Source organism: Asterias amurensis, chromosome 16 (assembly GCF_032118995.1).
Source record: "Asterias amurensis chromosome 16, ASM3211899v1".
In the NCBI taxonomy this organism is placed as follows: domain Eukaryota; kingdom Metazoa; phylum Echinodermata; class Asteroidea; order Forcipulatida; family Asteriidae; genus Asterias; species Asterias amurensis.
The window spans coordinates 15,960,597-15,988,287 of NC_092663.1; the positions used below are offsets into that span (position 1 = coordinate 15,960,597).

The following is a 27,691-nucleotide window of genomic DNA, read 5'->3' on the forward strand; positions in this document are numbered from 1 at the left end:
ACACGTCAACAGCTTATCATACTAGGGTACCAGACCTTAAATCTTGCGATCAGCTTTGTCAGACGTCGTATACGTATTAATTATTAAAGAACTGAATTATGAAGGAGTTGCCAGACTAGCTTTCCCTCCAGTCTGTTGCTTGTGTGGAGTTGTATGGAAGAAACTTAAGCTAGATGGAGTAGACATCGTGTCAGGATTTACCGTCTAATGCGAACAGGACTTCTGACTTTATCTCGTCTCTGATTGTAAAAGGGTTGTCCGCCATATGGCTCTTGGGAAGAGTGGAAATTTCACTATTTTACATTAAAGAGTAGGCCTAGGGAATTATGTGCATGCGTAATGCGTAAAGTCAAGTTATACAACTGGCGGTAATTGGCTTGTAGTTTCCCTAATTTTGACAAGACACGTTTATGTAACCAGCCAAGTGAAGTATCTACATTCTAAAAACTTCCGGGTCACAATTGAACCCGAATCTTGATCCTGTGGGGCCTGACCCCTTCTGGGTCAGTATAACCCCATTCTGTGCAACAAGGGTGTTTTTCTTTCATGTTTTCTTGCAAAATGCGATTGTGAGCCCACATTTTGACAGGTTTGATATTCTATGCATGTTTTGATACACCAAGTGAAGATACTGGTCTTTTGCAGCTACACAAAGTATACCCTGCCTTGAATGTGAATTAGGCATTTGTATAAAAGTCCTGAAGTTAACGTAGCCCATTCATGATACGACTCCAGACTAATTATGTCAACTCTTATTTTTACAAGTGACACGCGTGGACACCGCTCATTACACCAAAAGCAATGTATGTCCGGTCCGATGAAACATATAAACCGAGTCCCAAGTACAGACATAAATCCGAAGAGTAGCTCGACAACTTAAATGACAATTTGCTATTTGCCATCACGGATGTCCCAAAGAAGAAAAAAACACATTGTCAGGCCCAATAACAACACAACATATCCACTTTAATGACTTCATGTGCTTGCGTAACACTTGCTTTCAAAAACTGCTACATGTCAAAAAGTACACCTCTAGCGTAATGAAAGTTACAGGTGCATAAGATCTCATTCGATTTTGTCTGCGTTCAGAGTCAATGAAATTGAAAAGGACACTTGGAGACGTTTCTGCAAATTGTCAGCCCATACCCACTTGGATAATGTGAAAAGCTTACGAATGTTTTAATTTATTGAAAAGCAAGAGAGGTTTCCGAAGTTGATTAACTTTTAATGGATTGATTTTGATGTCTACCTTTAGTAGATTCTGGAAGTACAGGTTTTTCTGAGGCATGTCCTTGCACACAGTTGACCAGTTACAGAAAGCGAGTTCGTACTTCATGTGAATTACCCGTGTATAATTTAAAGAGGGTTTGCGAATTTAGTTTTATTGGACATGGGGTTTAAACGAATACCCCTACTGTTAACAATAATTTATGTTGGGTCTTGCCAAGGGGGTCCGGCGTGTAGTCAATACACGAACCAATTTGAGAACCACTGAGCAGTAAGGAAGAGTGGAAGGAAATGTGCAGAGAATACTTGTATAAACATAGCTGTTTATAACAAAAGGCAATTAAAGGCGTGGCCCAATTTCTTAGAGCTGCTTAAGCACAAAAAGTAGCTAAGCACAAATGCTTGCTATCGAACAGGGTTACCAGCCAGAATACCATGTTACATGTACAAGTTGTGACTGATATCCTACTATTTTCTGCTTAACATACTATTTGTAAGCAATACTTTCTGCTTAAGCAGCTCTATGAAATTGTGCGCAGGCTATACCTTTTGCAATTACTTCAAAAAAAAACCAATGACAATAAAAGCTTCCTTTGGTGAGAAGCACTGCAGCTGTTGACAATGAATAACAATTTGAGAAACGATTCCATTCAAATGAATGTGGTCAAATTGAGAGCGATTAGAAAACATTTCAATCTGAGCAACGTTTCTCAGATTGTGTGTTAGATTTATGAATTGTTCTTAATTCTGTGTGGACAAAACCGCTCCAGATGTTCGGCAATATCTCAAAGACGATACCATCTATTTAAATTAACTTTTCACAGGTTGGTTTTATGGTTTATATCAATACTTAAGCATGGTTAAACAATCGAACGGACGTACAAGTGTTTAATCAAAATTTTCTATTTGAGCCAGATTTATTATGTATCATGTTATCTTGTACAATCAGCACTCCCGCACTACTCTTTGACTAAAAAGTTAAAAAGATAAACTTATATCATTGATCCAGTGAAGCGAAACTTTTAAAAGGTAAAAACCGTTCGGAGGATTTTTGCCAATTACATTGCTTCGAATTGAGCGAGAAGTCACACAAAGTTACGAATTAAATATGTATAGAATGCAAGTACATTTGCGATTAAGTTACCATCATAGCGGTATGGGTGTAAACATTGGTAGGGGAGATGGCTTTATATAGCGTTCAATCCAAACCGGACCTTCTTCAGAGGCATATATATATTTAATGATATATCTCCCATTGTTTGCAGGCTGATAACATAATTATAGTGCCAGTGTGATAGTACATACTGGAATGATTACCTGTGTGATCATGTTTCTTCCGTGTCTCCCTTTGGCAAGTGACAGCTAAAGTAATCAGCCAACACATATCCCAGGCAACGCATCATCAGGACAAGGTCCTCTTGTCCAATTAGGGCTATGGCCCCTTTGGGGATGCCCGGCCTTGTGTTCGTCTTGTCTCTGCAGCGTGTCCTGAGGGAGGACGCGCTGGGGATCGATAGATGAGGCTACGTACTGCCGAGGCCAATGCGGGACTCGGTGCCAAACGAGAACCGTAAGCCCAGTACCGAACATTCAGGCACGGTTGGCTCAAAGAATACAGTCTCATCGTAAAGGAAATGGACATCTTCCTTAAATTGTCTCTAAATGTACACACAGGAGCCAATGAAGCCTCTTGAAGAAAACAATAACGATATTTAGTCTTGCATGGGGCACGTATAGAAATATGCATCTGGCTTACAAGCTCACTGGCATGATCTTCCCAAACCATTGAAGGATTGTCAAAAACAGAAGACAAATTATGAGCCAGTGAACTTACCCATGGACCAACGTAATCACGTTTAAAAAGCCAGAGGAAAAACCAAGCACGAAAATGACAGTAACACCAATTGGTTGTTACCGTCGTGCACATTCATTCTGATTTTTGTGATTATAACAACTTATCAAAGCTATCAGTTTTCCGAACGAGACCCGTTCATCCGTTGTTGATATAGCGACGTCGTTATTGTTTAATCAATATCAATTTTTGCCGTAAACCTTTTCACCTTCGGGTTCTAAGTGTTACTCAAATTACAATTTCATTACATGAAATGTTTGCCCTCTCTAGGCTCATAGTGAGTCATCGCTTCTAGTGAACAAACAACAATGTTTCTCTGGCTTTGATGAGACTATACAGTGGATGTTGATTGCTACAGTCAATAATGCGATCGACATTCATCTCTGAATCTGTCAAGAAACACTTCGTCGTTGCCGTCATCCCAATGAAACTAATTTAGTTTTGTAGCAGAGTTTGTTTTTTCAGTCAGTCAAAACTCACTGCTTTTGAGTGTCATTCAAAGCCTTATCATAGCCCTGTAGAGGAGAGTGATATCTGGTTACCACGGTAACCTCTCATTAACAATAGACCCTTTCCAAGGGTGAATCCATCTTTTGCCCTTTTCGAAGCCAGTGTTTCGGCTCCAGGCTCCGTCCTCTCGTGTGGAGCCCTGAGTGCGTACGCAAAGCACGCGCAATAATTGTCAAAACAACCGCGGGGGCAAGCTAGCCTGAGCCGAACCCAAGGCCGAAGCCGTGGTTTCGAAAAGGGTCTATTATCTTCCTTGAGACAAAACCAAGGCTATGGAAATAGTCAGGTGCCTGTTTGTTTTCTGAGTGATTTGCTGGGGGAACATTAGGTCTGCGAGACAAACATAGACTGTTATCATGGTCCTCTCTGCCATTAGTTCTCTTCCATAGTAATAAACAAATTGTGTCTGGAATAAACATTTGAATTGAAGCTACAGGATAAAATTGACATGCTGTAACTTCAACACTTAGCCCATCTCATAAACAAGATTCATGCCAATAATGCAAAGAGGTACCTATCCTGTCTATATACTCCTTATTAAGTAAAAACCACTCTGAAGATGATTTCCATGGTAGTACACAAATTGTGTATGGAATAAAGATTTAAAGCTGGCAGGGGAAAGGTGCCACACTAGCCCACCTCATTAACAAGAAATGTTGCAAAGAGGTATATCTTTCCAGCCTCTAATGCTCCTTAGTAAGTAAAAAAAAAAAAAATCCATTTCGAAAAAAAACATCCTCTGTATACGTTTCTCTTCTGTGGTAATAAACAAATTGTGTATGGAATAAACATTTGAAGCTACGAAGCTGCAAAGAGAGTTGCCATGTTAAAACTCCAACACTTAAACCACATCTTCCCATTATCTTTAACTTCAACACCTAACCCATCTCAATAAAAAGAAATGTGGCGATGATGCACATAGGTAAATCTCTCCCGCCTCTATCCTTCGTATGAAGTAAAATCCACTCTCAAGATGATTTTCAATTTGTTAGAGAAAAAAATGATTGATTCCATTTTTTAATTCAGGATATGGCTCCTATATAATGCTTATCTTTCCACTGCCTCTAGCTACAACCTGACACGAAACCGTGTTAGTTGATTGCTTTAACATGACTTCCCTTTTTGCCTTTGGTTGCCGGCAGAAACTTGAGATGATATTTAATCATTCCTGTATGTTCCTTAAGAAATTGATTTGAGAATTATCAAGGCGTCACTTTGTGACGTTGAGTGACATGTAGGGAAATTGTATATTAATTCATGACAAATGTTTAAGAGAATGAATGAACGAAAAATGTCAAATTTCGATTAACAAAAATTCAATTTGTATTTTTTTGCTGATAATTCAATCTTCAGATCAGTATGTTTTAAGCTGATAAGCAGCAAGGGAAGCCGCGCGTTTTAATTTGCGACAAGTTACATAATTACTTCTTGAATGTCACTGTTGATCGGAGTTTCAAATTTTCTGATTTGATTTGTCTGATTTGTCTGTTTTTGTGTGACAGTTAAATTAAGCTTGCAGAACGTAAACGTTTAATGCCGTTTATCATTTCTGTATAACTACATTTTCATGATTTTAATTTCAATTTATAAATCGGTCGCAAACCAACATTGCAGGTCGATTTGACATTTATAGGAGCCATTATTTTGTTCAGATTTAGGTGGTTTTTACGCTAAACAGACACCATCACGATATTAACATTTTGACAAAAGAAAGATTGACTGGAGCGGGACTTGAACCAACGACCTCAGGAGTTATATGCCGGCCCTCCAACTGGGCTACTAGCCCTATTGGCAATTTTGTTGTTCGAGGGTGCCAGCAGACAGAAGGTATTTTTAACCGTTAGCTGCGAAAAGTCAATATATTGTTTTCTATGTCGGCGAACAAGCAAAGATCAATCTATTGTTTCTTATGTCTGCGACAACACAATGCATTCAATGCCAGCCAATCATCCTTCTGAAACCCGCTTTATAGAGCCCCTTTAAACAAAATTATCTCTTTGTTTTAAACAAGGACGATTCGACGTTGCTTTTTCTATCCTTGGTTGCTTCAATTTACGACCCATAACAAGATCTACATCCGATTAACACTTCAATCTATCTTATGTTATCTCTAAATAAGTTGTCCCTATATCACCACAGGCAGAAATACATAATATGCATTTATAACTCCACCACTACCTTTTTTCCGCGCCAATTTTCTTTTTTCCCGCCGTCAATTTACCTCCCACCTGTTCGCGCAATTAGATTTTCTTCCCCCGCGTTTTTATTTCCGTGTAACTGAAGGAACATGCAAATAGTGCTCACGTGGGGATAAATGTTACCCAAGTGGGGCGACTGGTTACCGAGGCTACAGCAACGGCACAAATTTTCAACTCAAGTGAACAAGAATTATCTGTTTTGTTTGCCCAAGTATTGTTGTATAGCACCGAGGGAAATTGAGTTATTTTCTTCTTCTTTTTTTCGTAATAACTCGACTTTTGTTGCAATGAGTTGACGCGGTTCGAACTGGATTAACCTATAAAGAATAATTCAAGTCGGATGTGAGTAAAAATAAGTCTTGAAATACAATTGTATGTAATAATAATTCAGATAGGATGTGACTAGTAATAAATGTTGAACTAAAACTTCATGTAACAATAATTCAAGCCGGATGTGAGCAATACTAAATCTTAAAATAAGAATTCATGTTATAGTAATTCAAATCGGATGTGAACAAAAATAAGCCTTAAAATAGAAATCCTTGTTACAATAACTCAAACAGCAATAATGCGAGCAATAATACTTATTGAAATAAACTTCACGTTCATTTCGGCAGGATGATAAATGAATGTGTCACTTTAGCTTATACACTTTTTGAGGTTGACATTTCTTTGTCACTTTGTCACATGAGCGTGCAAAATGTATCAACTTCAGATGACAATTTAATTTCCCTAGGTACAGGTAGTCATTATATTCACGACAGCTCAATCTTCCACCATTGGATCCCTTTAAATAACGGATGATGTCATATAATATTATAGTACTGTACCAACGTAGCACCGAAAAATGCACAATTACAGACAATACAGCGAAGTCGAATTCGGAATTTTTACTCTTGAAAAAACTGCTGCCTGCTTAGTGTCGGTCACGATTTATTGTTAACATTTTATGGATTATATTTAGTTTTTACATTTTAAATAATAACTGTAATATTACGCATTTGAAATGCGCCAAATCAATCTAAAGAGATATGGAAAATACTGTAATTCAGAGTAAACATTGCTTACACATCGGTGAAAGGGTATTACATTATAATAATTTTCAGCACCTCTATCCATGGCAATCTTTCCTTTGATACGTATAGTAAGAGTCAAGGTGGGTATTATTGAACGGAAGCCCTCACCCTATTCATTTTTCTAACGATGGCGTTATGAGAAACGAGAGAACAATCACTGATGGTACCGACAGTGAACAGCAGGTTGGGTTACTGGATATGTTCTTAGCCACTGTGAAAAGATTGTTGTTACTGTCTTCCGATATCATCTCCAGGGTTAATATAACATCAACTACAGTAACCACCCTGTCTACAGTATCTTAAACACAACAGCACGTGTCGTCTGTTTTTTCCCGCGCTTTTCAGCTCACCAACAATGTCTCATCGGATTTCAGGCCTGACTTGTTGTCAGCGTATAGTCTAGTCTCCAGAGGCAGCCGTTACGTGAGAAGTCTTTTCATGTGAAAAATGAAATTTCCAGGTTGGTACGAGCCACAGACGTCAGAATCTTTTTGTATAGACCACGTGCTCTTTTCAGACAATTCAAATGGCCATGAGGTAGTTTGTTAATTTGTATCCCTACGTGTAGTTTACTCAGTCTCACCTTGTTTTCATGAGTCAAGAAATACTTTACTTTATACTAGAGTTCAGTTAAGGTCTAGTCAGTAATTATTCGTGTTTTTAGAAAGCCAGTATTGAATTTGGAGCAATCCCTGGAAAAGTGACATTGTTTGAGTGTGACCTGCTTAAAGGAACACGTTGCCTTGGATCGGTCGAGTTGGTCTATAAAAAGCGTTTGAAACCGTTTGTTATAAAATACTTATGGTTGGAAAGATGTTGTAAAAGTAGAATACAATGATCCACACAAGTTCGCCTCGAAATTGCGTGGTTTTCCTTTTACTGTGCGAACTAACATCTTTTTCGGCTGTTTATGCGAGTCAAAAATTTGACTCCAATAAATGGCCGACCGTGTTAGTCGACGAGGTAAAAGGAAAACCGTGCAATTTCGAGGCATGTTTGTGTGGATCATTGTATTCTACTTTTACAACATCTTTTTTACCCATATGCATTTTATAACAAACGGTTACTAACGTTTTTTATTGACCAACTCAAAGGCAACTTAAAGGCAACGTGTTCCTTTAAGTTCAGATTTAATCAGTAATTATTCGTGATATAACATGTACAGTGACAGCTTTTCAGAAAGTCAGTCTTAAGTTTCGATTAATCCCTGGAAAACAGGCAATATTACTTGATTTTGACCACCACCTCTATTAAAAGATTTCATCAAAGAAAATTATGTTTAAAAATACTGTGTACCCGTAATGAAATCCCCAAAATATGTTAATGTCCTGACGTTTTGACCATAACAGACTCCCTCGAAGGCTAAATGACAACACAATACATGAGGATTGTCTTACATGAACATGTATATATAAGTGTAACATAAGCAGTAAAGTGGAAATACATCTTATTTTGGGGTTCTTTTGGTTGATTGGTAAGCAGTTTGAAACAGTTCTATTTCTCGAAATGAAAGCCATGAGTTTAAAACAACCAGCCGTTGGTTGAACCAAGCTAGGAGTGTTCATTAACGTAAGACCCTTCGGTCTATATTGTACCCTGACTCTAGTTAAAGGCAGTGGACACTATTGGTAATTGTCAAAGACTAGCCTTCACAGTTGGTGTATCTCAACATATGCATAAAATAACAAACCTGTTATAATTTAAGCTCAATTGGTCGTCGAACTTGCGAGATAACAATAAAAGAAAAAATACCCTTGTCACACGAAGTTGTGTGCGTTTTGATTTCGAGACCTCAAGTTCTAAACTTGAGGTCTCGAAATCAAATTCGTGGAAAATTACTTCTCACTCGAAAACTATGGCACCATTTCTCACAATGTTTTGTACTATCAACCTCTCCCCATTACTCGCCACCAAGAAAGGTTTTATGCTAACAATTATTTTGAGTGATTACCAATAGTGTCCACTGCCTTTAAGAGTAGAGACGTAAAGGCGCGCTCTGTTATGACTAGCCCCTCGCTCGTCCGTTTTCATTTTCCTGTCTTTAAGCAAAACAACAAATCGACTTCAGTTACGAAAACATCCATACGAGCTTGTGAGAAGTGTCAGCCATTTTGTCAAACCTACCTCCTGTTGGATAAATAGATCGATAGCAATAAGATTGAATCCCACCCTGTATAAGATACAGCATAGCCTGCTCACATTGTGAAGTTAAAGACAGTAGTGTTTGACAAGTGTCTGCGGATTCATCAATAAAACAGTTTATGCACCTCATAAGCCATATTTTAGTTTTAGCGTTATCACAATATTGGACCATGTGTTTCTTACGCTGTATCGATTCCAGCGGGATACCTGTTCAGTCGACTTAATTTTGAACAATGTGTCAGCCTGTAATATAATTTCAAATTACATTTTGATGTAAGATTCTTTCATGCAACATACTTACTGACAGACCGTATCGCAGAAATTTGCTCACACTCTGAAGGTTACGAAGTCTACTCTGTAAAAACTCTGTTTAGAGTTTAAAGACACATTATATTATGTTGTATCCACTTTTTAAAAATGTTTAGATGCTAAGCATGTTTATCATTTGTGAAACCTCGAATTTTTTGTAGCATTCAAACACAGACAAGAACCTAAACATGTGTATTTAGTAATACAAAGGAGAGGGGGCGTGTATAATATTAGACTGAGGTCACGTATTGGTGATTTTAATCTCTTTTTATAATCTTTAAACTATACGAAGGTCGCATAATATAGACTTTACCCTTTGATGATTTATTTGTCACTAAAATAAACCTTAGTTGAAGTTTATGATGTTGTTTTGAGTTAATCGCTACTGTTTGGTTTCAATTTACAATCTGAATACGCCAAACTGAAATGAGGTATGGATGAATAGACGTTTTCTAACCGTAAGTTCAGTCTTCAGGATGGTGGTTTACATGATGTTCATCCATGTAATATGCAATTAAAGTGGTTGGGCTGTACTTTAAAGGCATTGGACACTATTGGTAATTACTCAAAATAATTGTTAGCGTAAAAACTTACTTGGTAACAAGCTATGGAGAGCTGTTGGTAGTATAAAACATTGTGAGAAACGACTCCCTCTGAAGAATTGTAGTTTTCGAGAAAGAAGTAATTTTCCATTAACAAATTTGAACTTGATTTAGAGACCTCGGAATTAGATTTTGAGGTCCCGAAATCAAGCATCTGAAAGCGCACAATTTGTGTGACAAGGGTGTTTTTCGTCCATTATTACCTCGCAACGACCAATTGAGCTCAAATTTTCACAGGTTTGTTATTTTGTGCATATGTTGAGATACACTAAATGAGAAGACTGGTCTTACACAAAAGTGTCAAGTGTCTCTAACGCATTCATCGAAAACGCACTCTCCTGTGTGAGTTTCCGGTGCAAATTGTTTTTGATATATTTGGTACTGTTCTGTTCCACTTAACCTCCGAATACGCCAACACTGAAATGAAATATCAACGGCTATAGATGTATATTCCGACTGTAAGTTCAAACTTCATGATGGTGGTTTACAGGCCACCCGTCCATAATATGCAATCATCGAGTGGTATGGTCGGGTTGTACTTTATGGCATTCATGGAAAACGCACTCTACAAGCTGCAATAAAAACGTAACCTTTTGGGACAGGATTATTTTGGATTACATTTTGTTGGATCAGACCTTCCTTTGATCAATGGATGAATGAGGCTCAGATCATAATGAGACTGCCATTTATTTTCTGATGTTGGACACGTAATGAGAAGTTTGAAGTAGGGTGGACACATGACACTGTTAGGTTCGGGTAAATTTGTCTGTATAGCCACCCGAAAACAATACAGTGCAATGCCATTAGTTAAAATCTGATTTCGTGCAACATCACACAGCGAAAGTGCCGATTGAAAAAAATGTAGCTATACAATACAAATTATACAAAAAATAGGATTTGACGTAGCCCTAAAATAATATGACTCTTCCTCTGTGCTGTACACTGTGGTATAAAACGAAAGTGTAAAGCGGGCCGCCAGGGCTATACGTCGATAAATCACAGTGTCAAAAATAGTCTAAGAAATAACATAGCATTTATCTTAACCATATCTTGTTTCTTCTCTTTATTATATTGTGCAGGTTCACATCAAGAGGTGATCATACAAGCGTCTACAAGAAACCTGTTCATACCTGGCTCATTCTCGTTCTAGTTGTTCTTCTAAACGTAAGTATGACGTAATTCTGACGTCACTTGTTCATTTTTATGTATAAACGTTTAACAAGACCCGCCAAAAAATATCAAACGTAAAATCTCCCAATTAAAGTTATGTTAGAAACTTCACCAGCTTGATTCATTATATCTTTGTCATGAATTCAATTATAGATTGTTGTTCTTAATTTGTTTGAACAACATTATAAAAATGTTTTCGTTGTACCCTTACGATGTATTAAAGGCAGTGGACACTATCGGTAATTACTCAAAATAATTATCGGCAAAAAACCTCATTTGGTAACGGGGAGAGGTTTATAGTATAAAACATTGTGTGAAACGGCTCCCTCTGAGGTGACGTAGTTTTCAAGAAAGAAATAATTTTCCACGAATTTGATTTCGAGACATCAAGTTTAGAATTTGAGGTCTCGAAATCAAGCATCTGAAAGCACACAACTTTGTGTGATAAGGTTGTTTTTCTTTTATTATTATCTCGCAACTTTCGCGACCAAGTGAGCTCAAATTTTCACAGGTTTGTTAATTAATTATGCATATGTTGAGATACACCAAGTGAATAGACTGGTCTTTGACAATCACCAATAGTGTCCACTGTCTTTAAGCACTGCCTTTATTCAGTAGTAAATGCCGTGGGATTCGAACCCACGATCTTTGCATTGCTAGGGCAAAGGTCGTGGGTTCGAATCCCTAACGAATACTCGGAAAAGGACTGAGTGTATTGGTGAAAAGGTTAGAAAAATAATTAAAATGAAATTACGTTAGGTTTAAGGTCATAAGAATCGTGTACACACTTTTTCCATCTAAAGGTCGTCAAACACCTTAAGTGACACCGAAAAAGAGTGTGTTTTTATCTGTTTAAGGCCATGTGTTTTTTTTTTGTTTTTTTTAAACACCTTAAATCCGTTATTTCTAATATGATCGTCTCGTCGTAAAGGTTAACACGATAACAAGAAAGATTGAAATTAGGTTTAAATGTGCTTTTGTATAAATACAAAATGGCCTTAACTAGATAAAAAAATACTCTTTGTCACTGAATGTGTTTGACGACCTTTATGTGGGAAAAGTGCACCGTACTGATTTATTTATTCATATTGAATTTCTATGAGCAGTGACAATTTCATTACAACACGCCACGCGCTAATTGTGTTGACACTGAACCAGAAAAGAGACATTGAGTCCACGATACACAAGACGTTCACTTTGATTCACACACAAAGAAAATGCAATTTACTCGTTTTGATGTTTGACTTAAACATGTTTTCAGAGTCAATAGTGCATTTCCTCTACTCAAGTAACTAGATCAAAATAACATGGAAACATCTATGCCCTTTGAGATAAACATAGTGTCCGAATAACCTGTGAATCCGAATACATCGATGTATTCGATTTTTGTTTTGGTGATGGGTAAACCTAGATAACCACTTAGGCTTTCGATGCTCCGTAGGCTACCCTTTTTTTTGCTTGTGCAACAATTTAGTAATAATAGCAAATAAGTACTTTCTGTCGGTGCCGACGGCTATTTGGTGCATTACCGAAATATAGAGGCATATTGGTTATTAGATGTATACACAGCCGAAGGGACTTATACACACATGGGACACCGGTTATAATTGATTGATATTAATGTTACATTCATCTCAATCAACAGCAGATGGTGAAGATTACAGGTAGTTACCTACAATCAAATTAATTACTTATAAAATAAAATAATGAATGACTAAAACAACCGTCGGCAAGATTCTATCGATTCTTGCAAATTGCCTTTATAGGGATTGCTTTAAGTTACAGTAGGACTAATGTATACATAAACACATCGTATTACAAACGGGCAGAATCTATAGTCAAAATGTCATTGTTTCATACAATAATATGGATAGGTCCTTTGATTTCTCTCAGTATAATTGTTTGTGTGAAAATTGCTGCATATGTGTCTGGTCTGGTCACCGTCAGACAGTAATGTGTCAAGCCATCACAGTTAAAGCATATTTTACCGAAGCGATATATCAACGTCAGGGTACCAAACATAAATGTTAACATTGTGAGAAAGATTGGGTAAAATATACACTTAAAGGAGACACTAAATTTTCAAAGAAGCACCGAACATCTTCAGTCTCCACATCTCGAGTAATTTAGACAAACCCAGACTTGTACAAGAGAAAGTAATTGCAGAATCAACGAGGAACAACAGTGTGACGTAGTTGAGGGGACAAACCCAGCTATTGACTAGTCTGATTCCGGCCATTAAAAAGTACTACAAATTCACGATCGTGCCGTACAGTAATTAAGTACTCGTGCAGTAGTTCATCCATGCATTGATTCATAGACATTGATTCATGTGCCCTTTTCGAAATCATGGTTTTAGTTCGGCTCCAGTGAAGGCTCTGTCAGTGATATTGAAAATGTGCACTTTTTAGTACATCCTCAAATAGGCAGATAGCGTCTAAGCCGTAACTCATTTTACGAGCCGAGAGTGGGTTTTCTTTTGGTTTTTCAGTAATTAAGTCATAAAGCACATGGGAACTGAATGTGTAATGTTTTATTGGGGTTATACCCCCCCCCCACCCCCCCCAAAAAAAAAAAAAAAATGACAGGAGCGGGACTTTAACCAAACGACCTCTGAGTTAACTTACTTGCGCGGCGCTCTACCAACTGAGATAACCACCCCCGGGTGGCGGTCTTTCTAATAATCAATATCTTTGTTGGTTGTATATATTGCCAACAGGCTGGGGTGATCTCCGGCGACAAGATGGACACCCAGACTCCACAACAACGAGAGAGACACATAAACGAGAGTGTTCTATGTGAATACCGCATGAGAACAGAGCTACCACCAGATGACGGTAGGTGTCAGGGGTCGCAGGTAGTAGGGGTCAGGTTTTTTTGTGTCAATGGGGAGTTTTTGCGATTTCCTTTGTTCAGAACCACTTAAACAAAGGAAAGTTACCTGATAAGTCTGCTGCCACCTAGCGTTCCAAAGTTTCCAGTTAAACATCCATCTGGACATCAAGGGGTCTCGGAGGTTTTTTTGTGTCAATGGGGAATTTTTGCGATTTACTTTCAGAACCACTTAAACGAAGGAAAGTTACCTGATAAGTCTGCTGCCACCTAGCGTTCCAAAGTTTCCAGTTAAACACCCATCTGGACATCAAGGTGTCTCGGAAAACAGTTCCATTTTAACCAGAGGGCAACCAAAGTTATCTAGATCATTAACTGAAAATGATTAACGTCAAATTTGTGTGCACATGACGTCACTGCAGTGAGGCTTTCTCTAGTAGAGGTCAAAAGGTTGTTGTTCATTGGCTTATCTTATCATCGGCGTATTACATCATCATCAAATATGGCAGCAAGATCCATTAGTAAATAATTATGTTAAAACAAGGCAGCTCTAAATCTAGTCTCGTCGTTCTCTAAATGTCATCTTACCATTGTCTCTTCATTCAGAATACGTGTACTGTAACATGACGTTTGACACGTGGGATTGCTGGAACTACACACGAGCTGGATCCACCATAGTGCAACCATGTCCGGAGTGGATACCAGACTCTAATCCAAACAGTAAGTGCCAATTTGTGATTCATTGTTATGCATATTTAAGTGATTAGTCATTGACACAACAAAGACAGTTTACGCATAGAATCAGAACTAGAATCATGATTGATGAATAAAATTTACAAGAATCACGAGTCTACACCACACCCAAGAGGGATACAGAAATTTTTGAAGGAGGAAGGGGGGCTCGATTTATGTGTTTTCAAATTATAAAAATTTTTACGACAGCTGGAATTATTTAACAATATTGGTTTTAGTGTTTGTCTGGCACAGTTATTGTAAATCAAGAGACTTAAGATAATGATGTTATGGGGCAACTGGTTCGGTGAAAACGGTATCAAAATTCGTTCTAATTGAGGAACTAAAGCCATGTCTGAATCAAGAGACTGTGGCTGCGACAATGTTAATGGCTTTGTCTATGTTCGTTGTCGACGACCATTGTAGCCACTGCCGAAGCCGTAAGTTCGCAAGCACGGCTTCATATTCAGTGATTGTGAGGGAAGGTTAACTTGGTTCGTGGAAAACGTTGAGGTGTGTGGGTGGAAATGGCCAATCTGCTCCCACCCCAGCACAACGATCCCACAAACGCCATCCGGGGACTAGAAACGTATATATAGCACAAAGACGTGACTCTACATGTTCTGTATAAATAAATATCAACTTTATGAGCCCCACGTCTCAATTGGAGACATCCGTTGAGAAAATTTGATTTTCAAAAACATTTTGTTGAGAAAATTTCATCGTCGGCACAACCATCAGAGAAGCCAGCATGGAGGAATTTTGATCGTAACTGAAGAAGTACAAAGCAACAAATGTACATCATATCCTTATCATAATGCTCTGCTATATTTATTTTGGCAGAGACTGCGAGCAAAATATGTATGCCGAATGGGCAGTGGTTTCGACATCCTGAGACGGACGACACGTGGACAAATTACACGTCGTGCAACTACCGTGTAAAAGAAGATCTGGTAAAATGCTATGATAATATTATCACAGCCTGTGTGTAATGTCCTGTCAGATAACTCAAGGAAAAAAACTTGGCAGCTGCAGTTTTAAGTGACATTATGAAGTTGATTTTGTACCCAAGTCCTTTTTTACCGAGTCAAATTCTGAGAGTATCAAACCATATCGTTCTAAAGAATGAACCATCGTTCTTTGCTCTTAAACTATCATTCATAGCCCAAGGCGAAGATACCTATTTTTGGACTTAGCTATGGAAATTATTTGATTATTATGGTGAGTTGTCTCGCTTTGCCATGAAAGGGAAGCACGTTGCATTCAGAATTACAACTTCTTCAAGATAAACACAAGTTAGATGGGAAAGCAAAATATCATATTTGTACTGTTTGTGTATTCATGGGTCTTAGGGCCTTGTCAAAAGAGTGATACACTTTTTACAGGCAACTTGGAAACAACCAACTGCAGTGCATGCTACTTTGGTAGCACATGAGCCAAATTTCAAACAAACTCTTACGATCCTCAAGAAAAATTTGTGAACGTTCAATTTGAATGTGAATGTCCTTTCTTTTTCAAGGAGAATTGCCTTGAATTCATGAACCAGTTGCCTGTAAATTACCTCGTGTGAAACTATTATAGCACTGATAAGGCTACCCTGACTAAATAAAACTTCAAATAAAACATGACGCGTGGCTACATGTCCCATTATACAAAAAAAAAAAAAAAACACAGTTTGCTCGAGGACGCGGTAAACTTCAAACAGATATCAAAAAAGATACCTTTTAATTTTGTTTAAATTGTTGCATTTATATTTCTTTTTCAGGACTCCAACGTTCACATTGTCTACTACTTTGGCTACGGACTCTCGGTCATATCTCTCTGCATCGCCAGCTTCATATTCTTCTATTTCAGGTAACCAAACTACGTCATAATGACGTCATCCGCAGTTCAAATAAGGCGTTTCTACTTATCTGTTCAACTTCCCGGTTGTGATTTTGAGATTCGAGTGGGTCTTATCCAATCCATACAATAATGTTTACCGTCGATATGCAAGAAATCTCGCAACAATCTGTTTGCCTCTTGGATATTATTATTGCTTGGAAAATATTTTGCCGAGGGGAACAAGTATATTGTATTGTTTTGTCGTCAATTTTGGTAACTCTTTGACGGTGCTGGAATCTTAATGGCAATATGTAGTGGACTCAAATTGGAATGTAAATGAAGTGGCGATCCAAGCGAACTTTCTTTTATTTCAATCAAAACTAAAGTGCACTTAAAAACGTGCTGCTGAAATGTCGAGTACAAAAGGAGCAAGCGAAAAATTTGATAAAATCTGAGGAACACGAGCGTGAACTGATTGTGGACTCAGGCCTGGTTGAATTCAGCCTCTCTGCCAGTGAACCATGGCTGAATACCAATCGTGGACAACAGATACACGCCTCTGATCAAAGTACAGCTATTTAGATTTTTCTCTCATTTGAAACGGTGATACTGACATCGAGGCTTGAAAGAAAAACTGTGCGACCTTCTAAGAAAATGGTCAGTCGTTGTCCACTGTGTATGAGATTCAAAAGTGCAATGGTTTATGGGCTGACGTTTCGACCCCAGCAGAGTCATCCACGACGACGAAAATCTGAGAGTATGTGGTTTTAAAAGAGGCGGATGCTAGACGGCAACGGGCGCCACGTTATCAACGTGTACAATCGTTACCCTCAAAGTTGAAGGCCATTGACCATTTTGTCTCAGTTCAATCAAAGAGAAATGTCCTTTCTCTACATGGTTCAATAACGTATAACAGGAAATAGTGAATTGCAGGCGTTGGGCTTGCACCTGCGTTTAGCAGAGATACTATAAGATTACTGCTTGCATTATTTACATGAATTCTAACTCATCATTGATGTCATTCATGGAGGCTTTGAATAACCTAGAAAAATCACACATTTCTTTATGAATGTTTAAATGGGTTCGATGTTAAGTATTCATCACAATTTAGCATTTAATGAGCCATTAAATTTCCAATTATCTCGCCCCATAAAAGAATGTTAATCGGGTTTGTTTAAGCATGTAACCTGAAGACCGACCTGTGGGCATGATTTGTACATAGCCAAATAGAAGAAATGAGAAAATCTGATATTTTTGTGACTGCAATTCTCATAATTGTGGTATAATGGAAAAAAAAAACATCTCAAAACTTGTTTGTCTGTTATATTAACAACTCTTGAATTTATGTTGAAAATTATGACACAACATGTAAAAAAAAAAACTCTCTTGACCAGTGTAATTATCTCGCCTGCCAGAAAGGCACTGGGATATACAAAGGTTACAAGGTCTCATGAAACACAATTCAACACACACTGAAATAATTAGGTATTAAAGAACCGCAGATATGGGAGCTAAACTCCAAAAGATGTGTCTAGAACTTCCTCCTTCCTCATGCGCCTTGTACACCAAGCAGGGTGGATACGTGCGCAATACAAGTCTTATTATTATTATTAATATTATGATTATTATTATTCTTATCATTCTTCCTATCATTCAACATTCCCCCAGCAACAAATCTGTGTTCAATGTCCAAGACACACTACAAAATTTGGTAAACCGAAAAAGAACAGCACATACTGAGTGCTCTCCCAGTAAGTGAACTACAACTAAAAGATGTGTCTACAACTTCCTCCGTAAAATGTTACGTCTTCAAGATTACCATTAACCATTCGCCCCAACACAAATCCGTGTATTTTAATGTAAAAATCAATAGCCAGGATTTAACCATATGCTATTCTAATCCTTCCAACACAGCAACAACAAAAGCTACAAATATTGGCAGTCGTTGACTGAATCTCACTAGCTTAAGGGCAGATATCAAATTAATGTACGCACAAAAAAGTTAGTCTGAAAAGAATTAACTCAAAAGGAAAATCTAATTATATTGTGGATATTTCCCTAAGGTAGACTTATACAATAGACAAATCGCAATAAATTAAAGGGCACAAAGCTCCAACCGTAGGAATAAATTAAATAAATGAAGATTTTCAATTAAATGTGCGGTTATACCGTTTGCGTTTGTACTGCACAGTCAATGGAAACATTTTACAAATACAATTCCAAGATATGTGTTATAACTTGTAGTTGATGCCTTCTGCAATGCAGCAGTAACAATTTCCCTTCTTGAAATTGTGACATCCAAACCGATCGATGATTCATATTCACTTCATGTTTGATTTGTTTATTTTCAGGAGCCTAGGGTGCCCTAGAGTGACGATTCACAAGAACCTCTTCATTTCCTTCATTCTGTGTGGTATCGTGTGGCTTCAGTGGTTTGCATTGGTCACGCAAAACCCAGCCCTCATCGCAGACAATCCTGTAAGTCTAAGTGTGGTGTTTTGTAGATTCGTGTGCATGAATCTTTACGCGAGTCAATTCTCTTCTTATAACACAGCTACTGCTTTCCCTATATGACTTTTCCTCTAGGCTGTACACAGATACATACAATACGAAAGTGAAAGGCTGTAACGTAAACTCCAGCCATCATTGCAGACAATCCGTTAAGTTTTTGTGTGGTGTTTTGTAGATTCGTGTGACCATGAATCTATACACGAGTCTATTCTGCTTCACAAAACGCCACAACTACATCTATCCATATTTTATGACTCTGCCTCTAGGCTGTACACAGATACACTTAATACGAAAATGAAAGGCTGCCAGGGCTATAGCCACATCCAATGTTGCTCATTCTTAAACTACATCTACCTTCACTGCCATGGAAGACATTTGCCTCAGTAATAGCCAAAGTCACACAGACGTGGATATGTCTATGATGACTGCATCTTCATCCTCTTTCCTGAAGCCATAAGCCAAAGTCACAGCCAAATCCACAAGCTTGGCTATGGCTAGATGACTGCACCATCCTATACTCATTCAATATTGCTGCCGGAGCCAGTAGCCACATCCTAGCTAAAGTCACTCTGATTTGGCTATTGGCTAGATGACATCTTCCTTTAGGCCCAATCTCAATATTGCTGCTGAAAGCCATTGCCAAAATCCATGCAGCCGACTGTATCCTCCTAAAAGTCAACAATGCCTTGGAGGTTGTATGAAGTGAGATCAGATTTAGCCAAGTCCTCCCAATTAAGACACATCTTCATTTCTTATTTCTGTGCAGGCCTTCTGTAAGATACTCCTAGTGCTTGGTAACTACTTCAACACGTGCAACTATTTCTGGATGCTGAGTGAAGGGTTGTACCTCCACACAGTCATCGTGGTGGCTGTGTTCTCCGAGAACCATCGCCTTCACTTGTACTACATTATTGGATGGGGTGAGTAACTGACAGTCAAGGTCAAATGAGGGTCAAGGGTCAGGGCCAGGGTCAAGTTTATTAAGACCTTTTAGATAATGTAATGGTTGTAAATTTCCGATGTGTGGTTCAGGAGTTATGAGAACCATCGCTTCACTTGCTTGAAGGGGTAAGTAACCTCAACAACATGCCGTATAGATGTCTCTGTTGTGTTTCTACCAACACTATTATAACGTTTATCATCAAAGGTGGCAGCCTATTTCCACCATCTTGAAACGTGTCAACTGCTTATATGTACACAGAGGGCATGCGAACGCTGATCCAAGAAGATAAAGTTGTTGTACTTGGACGCGTTAATCGGCCAGATACAACAGAGGGCGTCCTAACAAGTTCATGGATAGACAAAACGAAATGATACACAGTGTGGCAGTAAACTACTGTAAACTGCCTCATGTTATGTCTTGAAGAGAATAAACAATTCCTTAAATCTCTTCCGAAGAAACATTATGCATCCACTCGCTATTTTCTTGAGGACTAAATTTAATAGTGTAATTTCTTTTTTGTTCCAGTACTTCCAATGATTCCCGTTACAATCTACACAAGCTTCATGCTGGTCTATCATCAAGGAGTGTAAGTTCTAGATATAAAGCCTTTTATTACACTGAAAATATACCTCATTGCGTTGAACAAAATGTAGAATAAGCAAAACAACAACCTGTAGCAGAAGTGCAAACCATTCATTGCAGAAAACAGCACAAAATACGGTTCTAACTGGATCCAATCGAAAACAAGGTTACCATACAAGCTACCTTATGACATCTACAAGTAGTGACTGGTACCCTTTTGTTTGTTTTGCTGCTAAGCAGAAACTTGTTAAACAATGGTTTCTAATTAAGCGGCTCTATGACATTTAGGCGCCGACGGGTCCATAAAGGTCTGAAGCTGGTTGTGGTATGGGGTAAGCTAGGGGCTCACTGTGAGCAATACTGTTTCATTATAGACCAATATACCCTAGAACTGGAGTTTCTAGTTGGACCCGGCAGGACGAGGTCCGATAATGGATATCCCGACCCTATTAAGAGGATCCAATCAACACAGAACAACTCGACTGAAAACTTGACAGACAAACCCACTTATATCTTTTTAGTAATTTCGTGTCTGTTGTTTTTGTCCCACCAGCTGTTGGCTTGCGGAGAGTGAGTACGAATGGTGCGTCGCCAGTTTTATCATACTAGTTCTTTTTGTAAGTATGAAGCGAGATGCTTTTTAGAAAAAAAGGATGTGCTAAAATTGTTTCAAAATTGTTTTGTAACCTGTGTTTTTCAATGATTTGATATAACTGATGTGCGTTTGTCAATTTTATGCCGTCTATTGTATTTTTGTTTTAAATGTCATAATTACGTTCCAAAGCAAATTTTGAACTTTCTTTATAACGAATAAATTATCGCTAAATTTTTAGTTAATCCTTTAAATTTGTAGAAGTTCGTTTGTACCTTGACTTTAAAAAAAAAAAACTGTTTTTGACATTTCTGATTTGTTTCTTCTTCAGGTCAACCTGATCTTACTGCTCAATATTGTTCGAGTCTTGGTCACTAAATTGCGTGCAACTCCTGCATCAGGATCAAACACCTACACGTAATTAAACCTTTTTAATTTTTGTATGCGTCTGTTGCTTTTGTTGTTGCTGTAAATTTCTTTCGTTTTTCATTTGTCAGAAGGCTTTTCAAATACAATTCTCGATTCCTTTATAACTCACTGAAAACTTCACAGCAACTTACCCTGTTTAAACAACGTCTAAGATACACTGAACATATCAGACGTCCTTATGAGCACACGTTGGCGCATCAAGCTAATTTCTAGAAATCGGCTCCAGGCAGTATCTAAAAAAAAGTCAAAATATTTACATATTTTCTAGAGAATGGTGAGAAAATGTTTCAAAAAAATGTACTACCATGCTGCCAAAGTGCTCCTTTCTGTTTGCAGTGCTGTTTGTGAAACAAAATTCACAATGAAACAAATCGGTAAAAAATGCGAATACACTAAACGAGGTTTACACATGGTGCCACCACAAACATCACATGATATTATGGTAACTATAACTGGTAGTGCTTTATCTTTTGTTTTCTTTCTTTAGGAGAGCTGTCCGAGCCACCCTGATCCTGCTTCCATTGCTTGGCCTACATTATATCCTCTTCCCAGTCAAACCTAAGGGTAACAAGGTGGCTGAAACCTTTTATAACTACTTCATTGCCGTCTTGCTCTCATTTCAGGTCAGAATACATACTTTCGTTAAGTTCATTTAACAACTTTAGTACAGATTATGTCATTTTTTACACCCAATTTACACGTACAATATTCCAAACAATTGGTGATTTTACGCAAAACCCCAAGGAACACAATGTGACAAAATACGCAACATTTTGAACAATCTTTAAAATTAATACATTTTTGAGGGAAAAGTCCAACACCCACCAAGCCCCACGGTGACATCCACGTAACATCAGTAGCGACCTTTGTCGACATAACTCTTCAATTTGGAAGCCTGAGACTTGACCCTTTGCTTTGATCATTAAAACACTCATCCCTTGGTTTTTATAAGTGATACCTAGGGATCCCCATGGTTTTAAAGATGTGGCGGGAAAAGTAAGATACTTGTTAAATGTCACACACGATCTGAACCAGAACTAATGGTTGAATATCTTGAAATATCATTCCCAACGAAAACAAGTTAGAACTTTCCCACCTAAATAAACCTTTATTTGTTTTAGAGCATTATATTTCCGAGTTTGTATTATGAGTGTGCTTTATCAAATAATTACTGTGCAATAAAGTGTTTACATTTATCTGATGCTGTCTCTGATTTTCTACTTTCCAGGGTTTCTTCGTTGCTTGTATATTCTGCTTCTTCAACGGTGAGGTAATGACAAAGATCCGTAGGCGTATGAATAATTTAACTCTGACGCAAACCACACATTCTACAGCCGGCCGCCCGCGTCAGACCAAAGTTAGTCGCTGATTGGGTAACTCCTCGTCACGTGGTCGGTGTCAGTCGTTTGACTTCACAGCCTTGTTGTTGTGTGTTACCAAATCCCTACGCACACTAATTTTACTCTTTTTTTTAATTCAAGTAACAGCACTTCAATTTTTCTTTCTTTTTATAAGTATGAATAATTTGTTTTCTTTTAGAAATTTCCCGCCCCATTTTTGCATGAAAGCCTTTTCATATTATACAAGTATGACTGTCTTTAAAGTAGAAACACGTTTTCTTTTGCATGCATTCTTGCACATTTTTACTTAAAAAACAACATCGTTATCTGATGAAGTTATGATTTTATACCAGCTCTGTTCGGTCAGTTTTCAGGAAATTGTCTGAACAGCAGTAAACAGCTTTTACCATTTGCCGAACATTGCTTGTAGCCATCAGCCAGTTTTTTGTGACCTTAAGACGAATTTCATCAAAAAATGCATGTTTAAAAAAATCAGTTTTTTATAACTACAACTAAGCAACTAAAGGTACATTGAATGGGGAATGACAGAAGTGCAATCAGGTTTCTTTCAATCGCTCAAGATTTCTCGCATGTCGACTGTACGCCCATCATCCTGAATTGAATAATCATTTTTCTGCAAACGCTTTCCGACAACATTGGTTACAAACGACTGGCACTTTGATGTCAAACGAGGGCGCCCCATCCCAAGACTGTGACTTCCCTGAATAGTGCGCGTTATAATTACACTGAATATTTATTTTGTGATAAATTGTTGTTACTCATCAACATTTTGTACGTAATTGCTTTAATTTTACTACTGCTATCAGAATTGTTTGAAAAATTAACAAATTCTAGTCTATTAATGGCCATTAGCAGTAGAAGTAGGTTGGCCTTACCTGGCAGAGTTTAACATTTTCTTTCTTTATGCTTTGAATTAATTACAGCATAACAAAGAGCTCAATATCATTAAGCTCGGGCCTATATTGCACGAGGTGCTAAGTGATATACTTGATGTTTTCTCACTAATAGACAACTTTGGTTTTGGCTTTGAGCTGCGTCGGACGTTCTTTATGGAGTAATTTATAAATTTATTTTTGGCTTTATCAGACACACAGTAATGTGGCACTTGTACGCACCAAGTATCAATGTTTCATTATTTTGTTTGCATCATCATGATATTGCATTGCTTAAAGCAATACATTAGAAACAACTACAGATATATACTCGATTTACTAAGTGGGAAGTAAAACAACATTAAGATTAAATTAATTATTTTAGACCAGGCAGAAGTCTTATTGATGGTATCGAAAAAAAACGAGGGAAAAAAAAACATTAACTAAAATGGGGGAAGGGACAAGAATCGTTTCTGGACAACAAGACATCTTTTATATCAACACTTTTGGGTAAAGAATTTTATCTAAATGACGGAGTTTTTGTCTCTTTTCAAGGTAAAAATGCAAATCCGTCGCAAGTGGTATTCCTACCGGTGGGGCCACCGAGGAAGTGTATTCGGTGGTCGCTATGGCAACATGAATACAACTATCACTGAAACAGTATCAACCATGTCCCCCAACGATAGAAGGAGTATCGACAAAGGACAGAACAGCCCGTTATTAAATAAAGCGCCCCCACCGGTGGTTCCCACCACCAACATCGGAAACGGGAGGACGACTGTGTCTGGGCGGGAAATCGTTCCGGACGAAGGGGGCGACAACCCGAAAGAGACCGAGAGCCCAGCAAGGGAGACTTACAACCTCGAGGAGAACAACACCTGGGATTGCAACGCGAATGCAGACCAAGACGTCTGTCCTAGTATCCTCATAGAGGACCATGACGAACAGTCGTCAAAGACAACCGAAGTCTGACTAAAAAACTTGTAAACAGCCCTTGATCTCGCTGAGGTTAACCCTGTTGGACACCCTGTGTACCACTGCGATCAAGGCATGGATACCCAATATGGGACCAGTCGTCTAAGACAACTGAATTCTGACGTAAAACGCGTCACTTTAAACAGCCATTTTTATCTTGCTGCGGTTAACCCTGTTGGACACCCTGTATACCACTGCAAACAAAGCATGGATAACCAATACGGGACCAGACTGTTTCCCTTGACATTTGGTATCGCTACACGTGTTTGAACGAGAGGTCACAAGTGATATCGGTTTACTTATGTAACATACAAGCAGCTGTAGAGATGTAAATAAACAAGATGTAGTATACAACATATTCTTGAGATTTCTAAAAAGGTGTCGGACTGTATACTATAGAGTAATGGATATCTATGTCTATGGGAACCGAGTGAAGATGCACTTTGGAAAGTTAGCTCCGCCCATCTTTACCTTAAAAGGACAAGGACACGGTGAAACCCTATTACGTAGTAACTGGTCCAGCTTGAATGATTAGCAACTAATTGACAACAGTTTCCAATCATTCAAGAAGTTCATCTGGACTGTTGATAGTCATGGATTAATCCATGACAACAGTTTCACTTTGAAATGATCGCAAGAGGAGGGCACTGCAGAAAAAAAAGGTATCACCGTGAAATATTATACACTCTTGATGAAATACTACAACTTATAACTGTAGAACTTTTAACATACTTTCTCAGTGATATTGTAAATAAGAAAGAGTACTACATATCATTATATTATAGAAACTGGTCGTGGTATGGTTACGGTTAAACCATAGCACCATTGTAGATGAGAAAACTATAACTTGCATGATTTTTAAATGACTTTTGCCTTATTATCAAAGTTTCAATGCATGAATTGCAATTAATGTATAATGATAGTTGAAGTAGAAGGGTACTTCACTAGTAAATTAAATTTACAAACTTAATCATTGTACCATACAAAGTTAAACATGGACTAAGTGAGACTCCGCAAGCTAAAGCAATTCAACTGTCCACTATTTATGAACAAGCATTTAAATGTTAAAAACATGAGCAAGCATTTTACTGTTTAACAACATTTTATCTGTATATCGAGAAAAAAAAACATGGTGACTGAAATAACTACTGCTCTTGAAAAATTCAAATATAGGGATTATGGTTCTGGTTGGAATATTTAATTAAACTTGACGAGAACTACTGTAAGTATGAAATTAATTTCATACGGAAGCCTAACATGAGATGTAAATAAATTTCGGTCCGTCTAAAATGTGCATGCTTGCATGTTGTCTTTCTAGTTCGAAGTCGTATGCTTTATAAACAAAAATGAAGGTTAATGTCTGTTGAGGACCGCTACATGAGGGGTGGGGAAAGACCAAGCGATTCTGTAGGCCTACTAGGGTACAGAATCACAGTGCAACATTTTAATTTATTTAAATTCAAACGTAATATGGAATAATTGTCGTTTCCTTCCACAACTTTTTCATTCATTATGAATTAAATTAGTATCTAATTTACTCAAATGAGATGTTCCTTTTTGATAAAATTTTATTAAAAAGTGGTGGCAGGATACGGCTACTGTAATTTTTTCCGTGTCATTATCTGAGTGGCCGAGTTTTAACTGTGTTTTATTAAGGGAAGCGTGTTTTGACTGGATCATTCACTCCTTTTGAGACTTGTTATTGGCACTTATCAAAACGAATTTATACAGAGTATTTTACTCACCGACACAGTGCACCATTTCTGGACTGTCCACGCTGCTAGTGTAAGTATGAGTTTGAACGGCCTGCTTGTTGAATGTTGAAGAGCTACTTTGTAGTTAACATTGCCAGCTGTTTCCATCCAGTCTTTTGTTGAGTTTACGTTAGTCTTTTCCTTTCATTTGCATGAAATCTTTTCAACGCACTGCTTTTGTTCCCAAATATGCTGCACGCATTCCTTGTGTTTAAATTACTGTCGCAACAATGGCGGCTCGACGGAGTCTCCTTGCACGGCAACGACTGTTGAGCTCGCGTTGGTCATGTTGGTGGTTCTTCTGTAGTGTTTTCAACGGCACATTGACTGTCAACGAATGTCCAGTTAATTGTGAATTTTAAAGTTGATAATAATTACTACCTCAATTTAAGGTCAACAACCTTCCATCACAGCACCATCGTTTTTCCACTTGTTATGCTTTAAAATGTACGTGCTACGTTGTTGTACATGAGCACTGTTTTGTGTCGGCACGAAGTTGCACTGCGAATGAAATTTGTCTGTCTCTTTCCATAAAATACTGTTACCTTCACTTCCTTAAGACTAGTCTTCATTGTCCACAAAACCAAGAAACTTTTCCCAGTGATGTCAGAGTTTCAAAAGAGTTTTTTAGTCGAATAAAACGCAAACATGTCTTCATTTTGACATGCGGGAGAAACGAGCAGACGTTTTGAAAATGTTCACATTTTCACTATCGCTGGTTACGTACTGTTATGCACATCGTGTACCAAGCGTCAAAAACAAGATACCAGTGAACTAAAGTTCGGGTTGACCTTTGACCCGTTGATATCGCGCTTGCATGGTTGGTTGCTGGCGCATAATTGTAACAAGCAGAACAATCGGGATACCAGTGATCTGGTTGTTAGTGCATATAAGAAAAAAGAAGTGTATTTGAAGAAAGATAAATATATTATGTGTAAATTATGTCTGCGTAATCTAATAAATAGCTGCATGTTTAGTTTGCTTAGCAAACAAAACGAAGGAAAACGACTTCAATCTTTGCTTTTAACAAAATGTAAATACGATTGTAAATAATGTGTTATTTTATATTTCTTATAAACTTGTGTTTCGCAGGCCTTTTCATTATCTGTCTAGTATCTTTATTCGTTGTGTATTACCATATGCTAATCAACGGGTGCTCAGATGTACGTTTTGAGACAAACGAAATAAGTAGTAAACC

The 27,691-nt window shown here is 37.9% G+C and overlaps 1 protein-coding gene across 4 annotated transcripts in view; it reads left to right on the top strand.

Annotated features, from left to right (window-relative positions):
- LOC139949053 (calcitonin gene-related peptide type 1 receptor-like) overlaps window positions 1–26,493 on the top strand; it is a 127,061-nt gene extending 100,568 nt beyond the window's left edge. For 3 of the 4 annotated variants that reach the window (XM_071947454.1, XM_071947453.1, XM_071947452.1), the window contains 13 exons: window positions 10,996–11,080; window positions 13,806–13,923; window positions 14,525–14,638; window positions 15,494–15,603; window positions 16,416–16,504; window positions 18,826–18,952; window positions 19,752–19,905; window positions 20,454–20,514; window positions 21,064–21,127; window positions 21,434–21,519; window positions 22,019–22,154; window positions 22,760–22,801; window positions 24,320–26,493. In XM_071947454.1, the coding sequence (XP_071803555.1) occupies window positions 13,830–13,923; window positions 14,525–14,638; window positions 15,494–15,603; window positions 16,416–16,504; window positions 18,826–18,952; window positions 19,752–19,905; window positions 20,454–20,514; window positions 21,064–21,127; window positions 21,434–21,519; window positions 22,019–22,154; window positions 22,760–22,801; window positions 24,320–24,736 (1,494 nt within the window). In that variant the 5' untranslated portion in view covers window positions 10,996–11,080; window positions 13,806–13,829 and the 3' untranslated portion in view covers window positions 24,737–26,493. Of the gene's footprint in view, window positions 1–9,733; window positions 9,872–10,995; window positions 11,081–13,805; window positions 13,924–14,524; window positions 14,639–15,493; window positions 15,604–16,415; window positions 16,505–18,825; window positions 18,953–19,751; window positions 19,906–20,453; window positions 20,515–21,063; window positions 21,128–21,433; window positions 21,520–22,018; window positions 22,155–22,759; window positions 22,802–24,319 lie in introns of those variants that run through there. The other variant, XM_071947455.1, reaches the window with a different exon arrangement.
- Window positions 26,494–27,691: the final 1,198 nt, after the last annotated feature.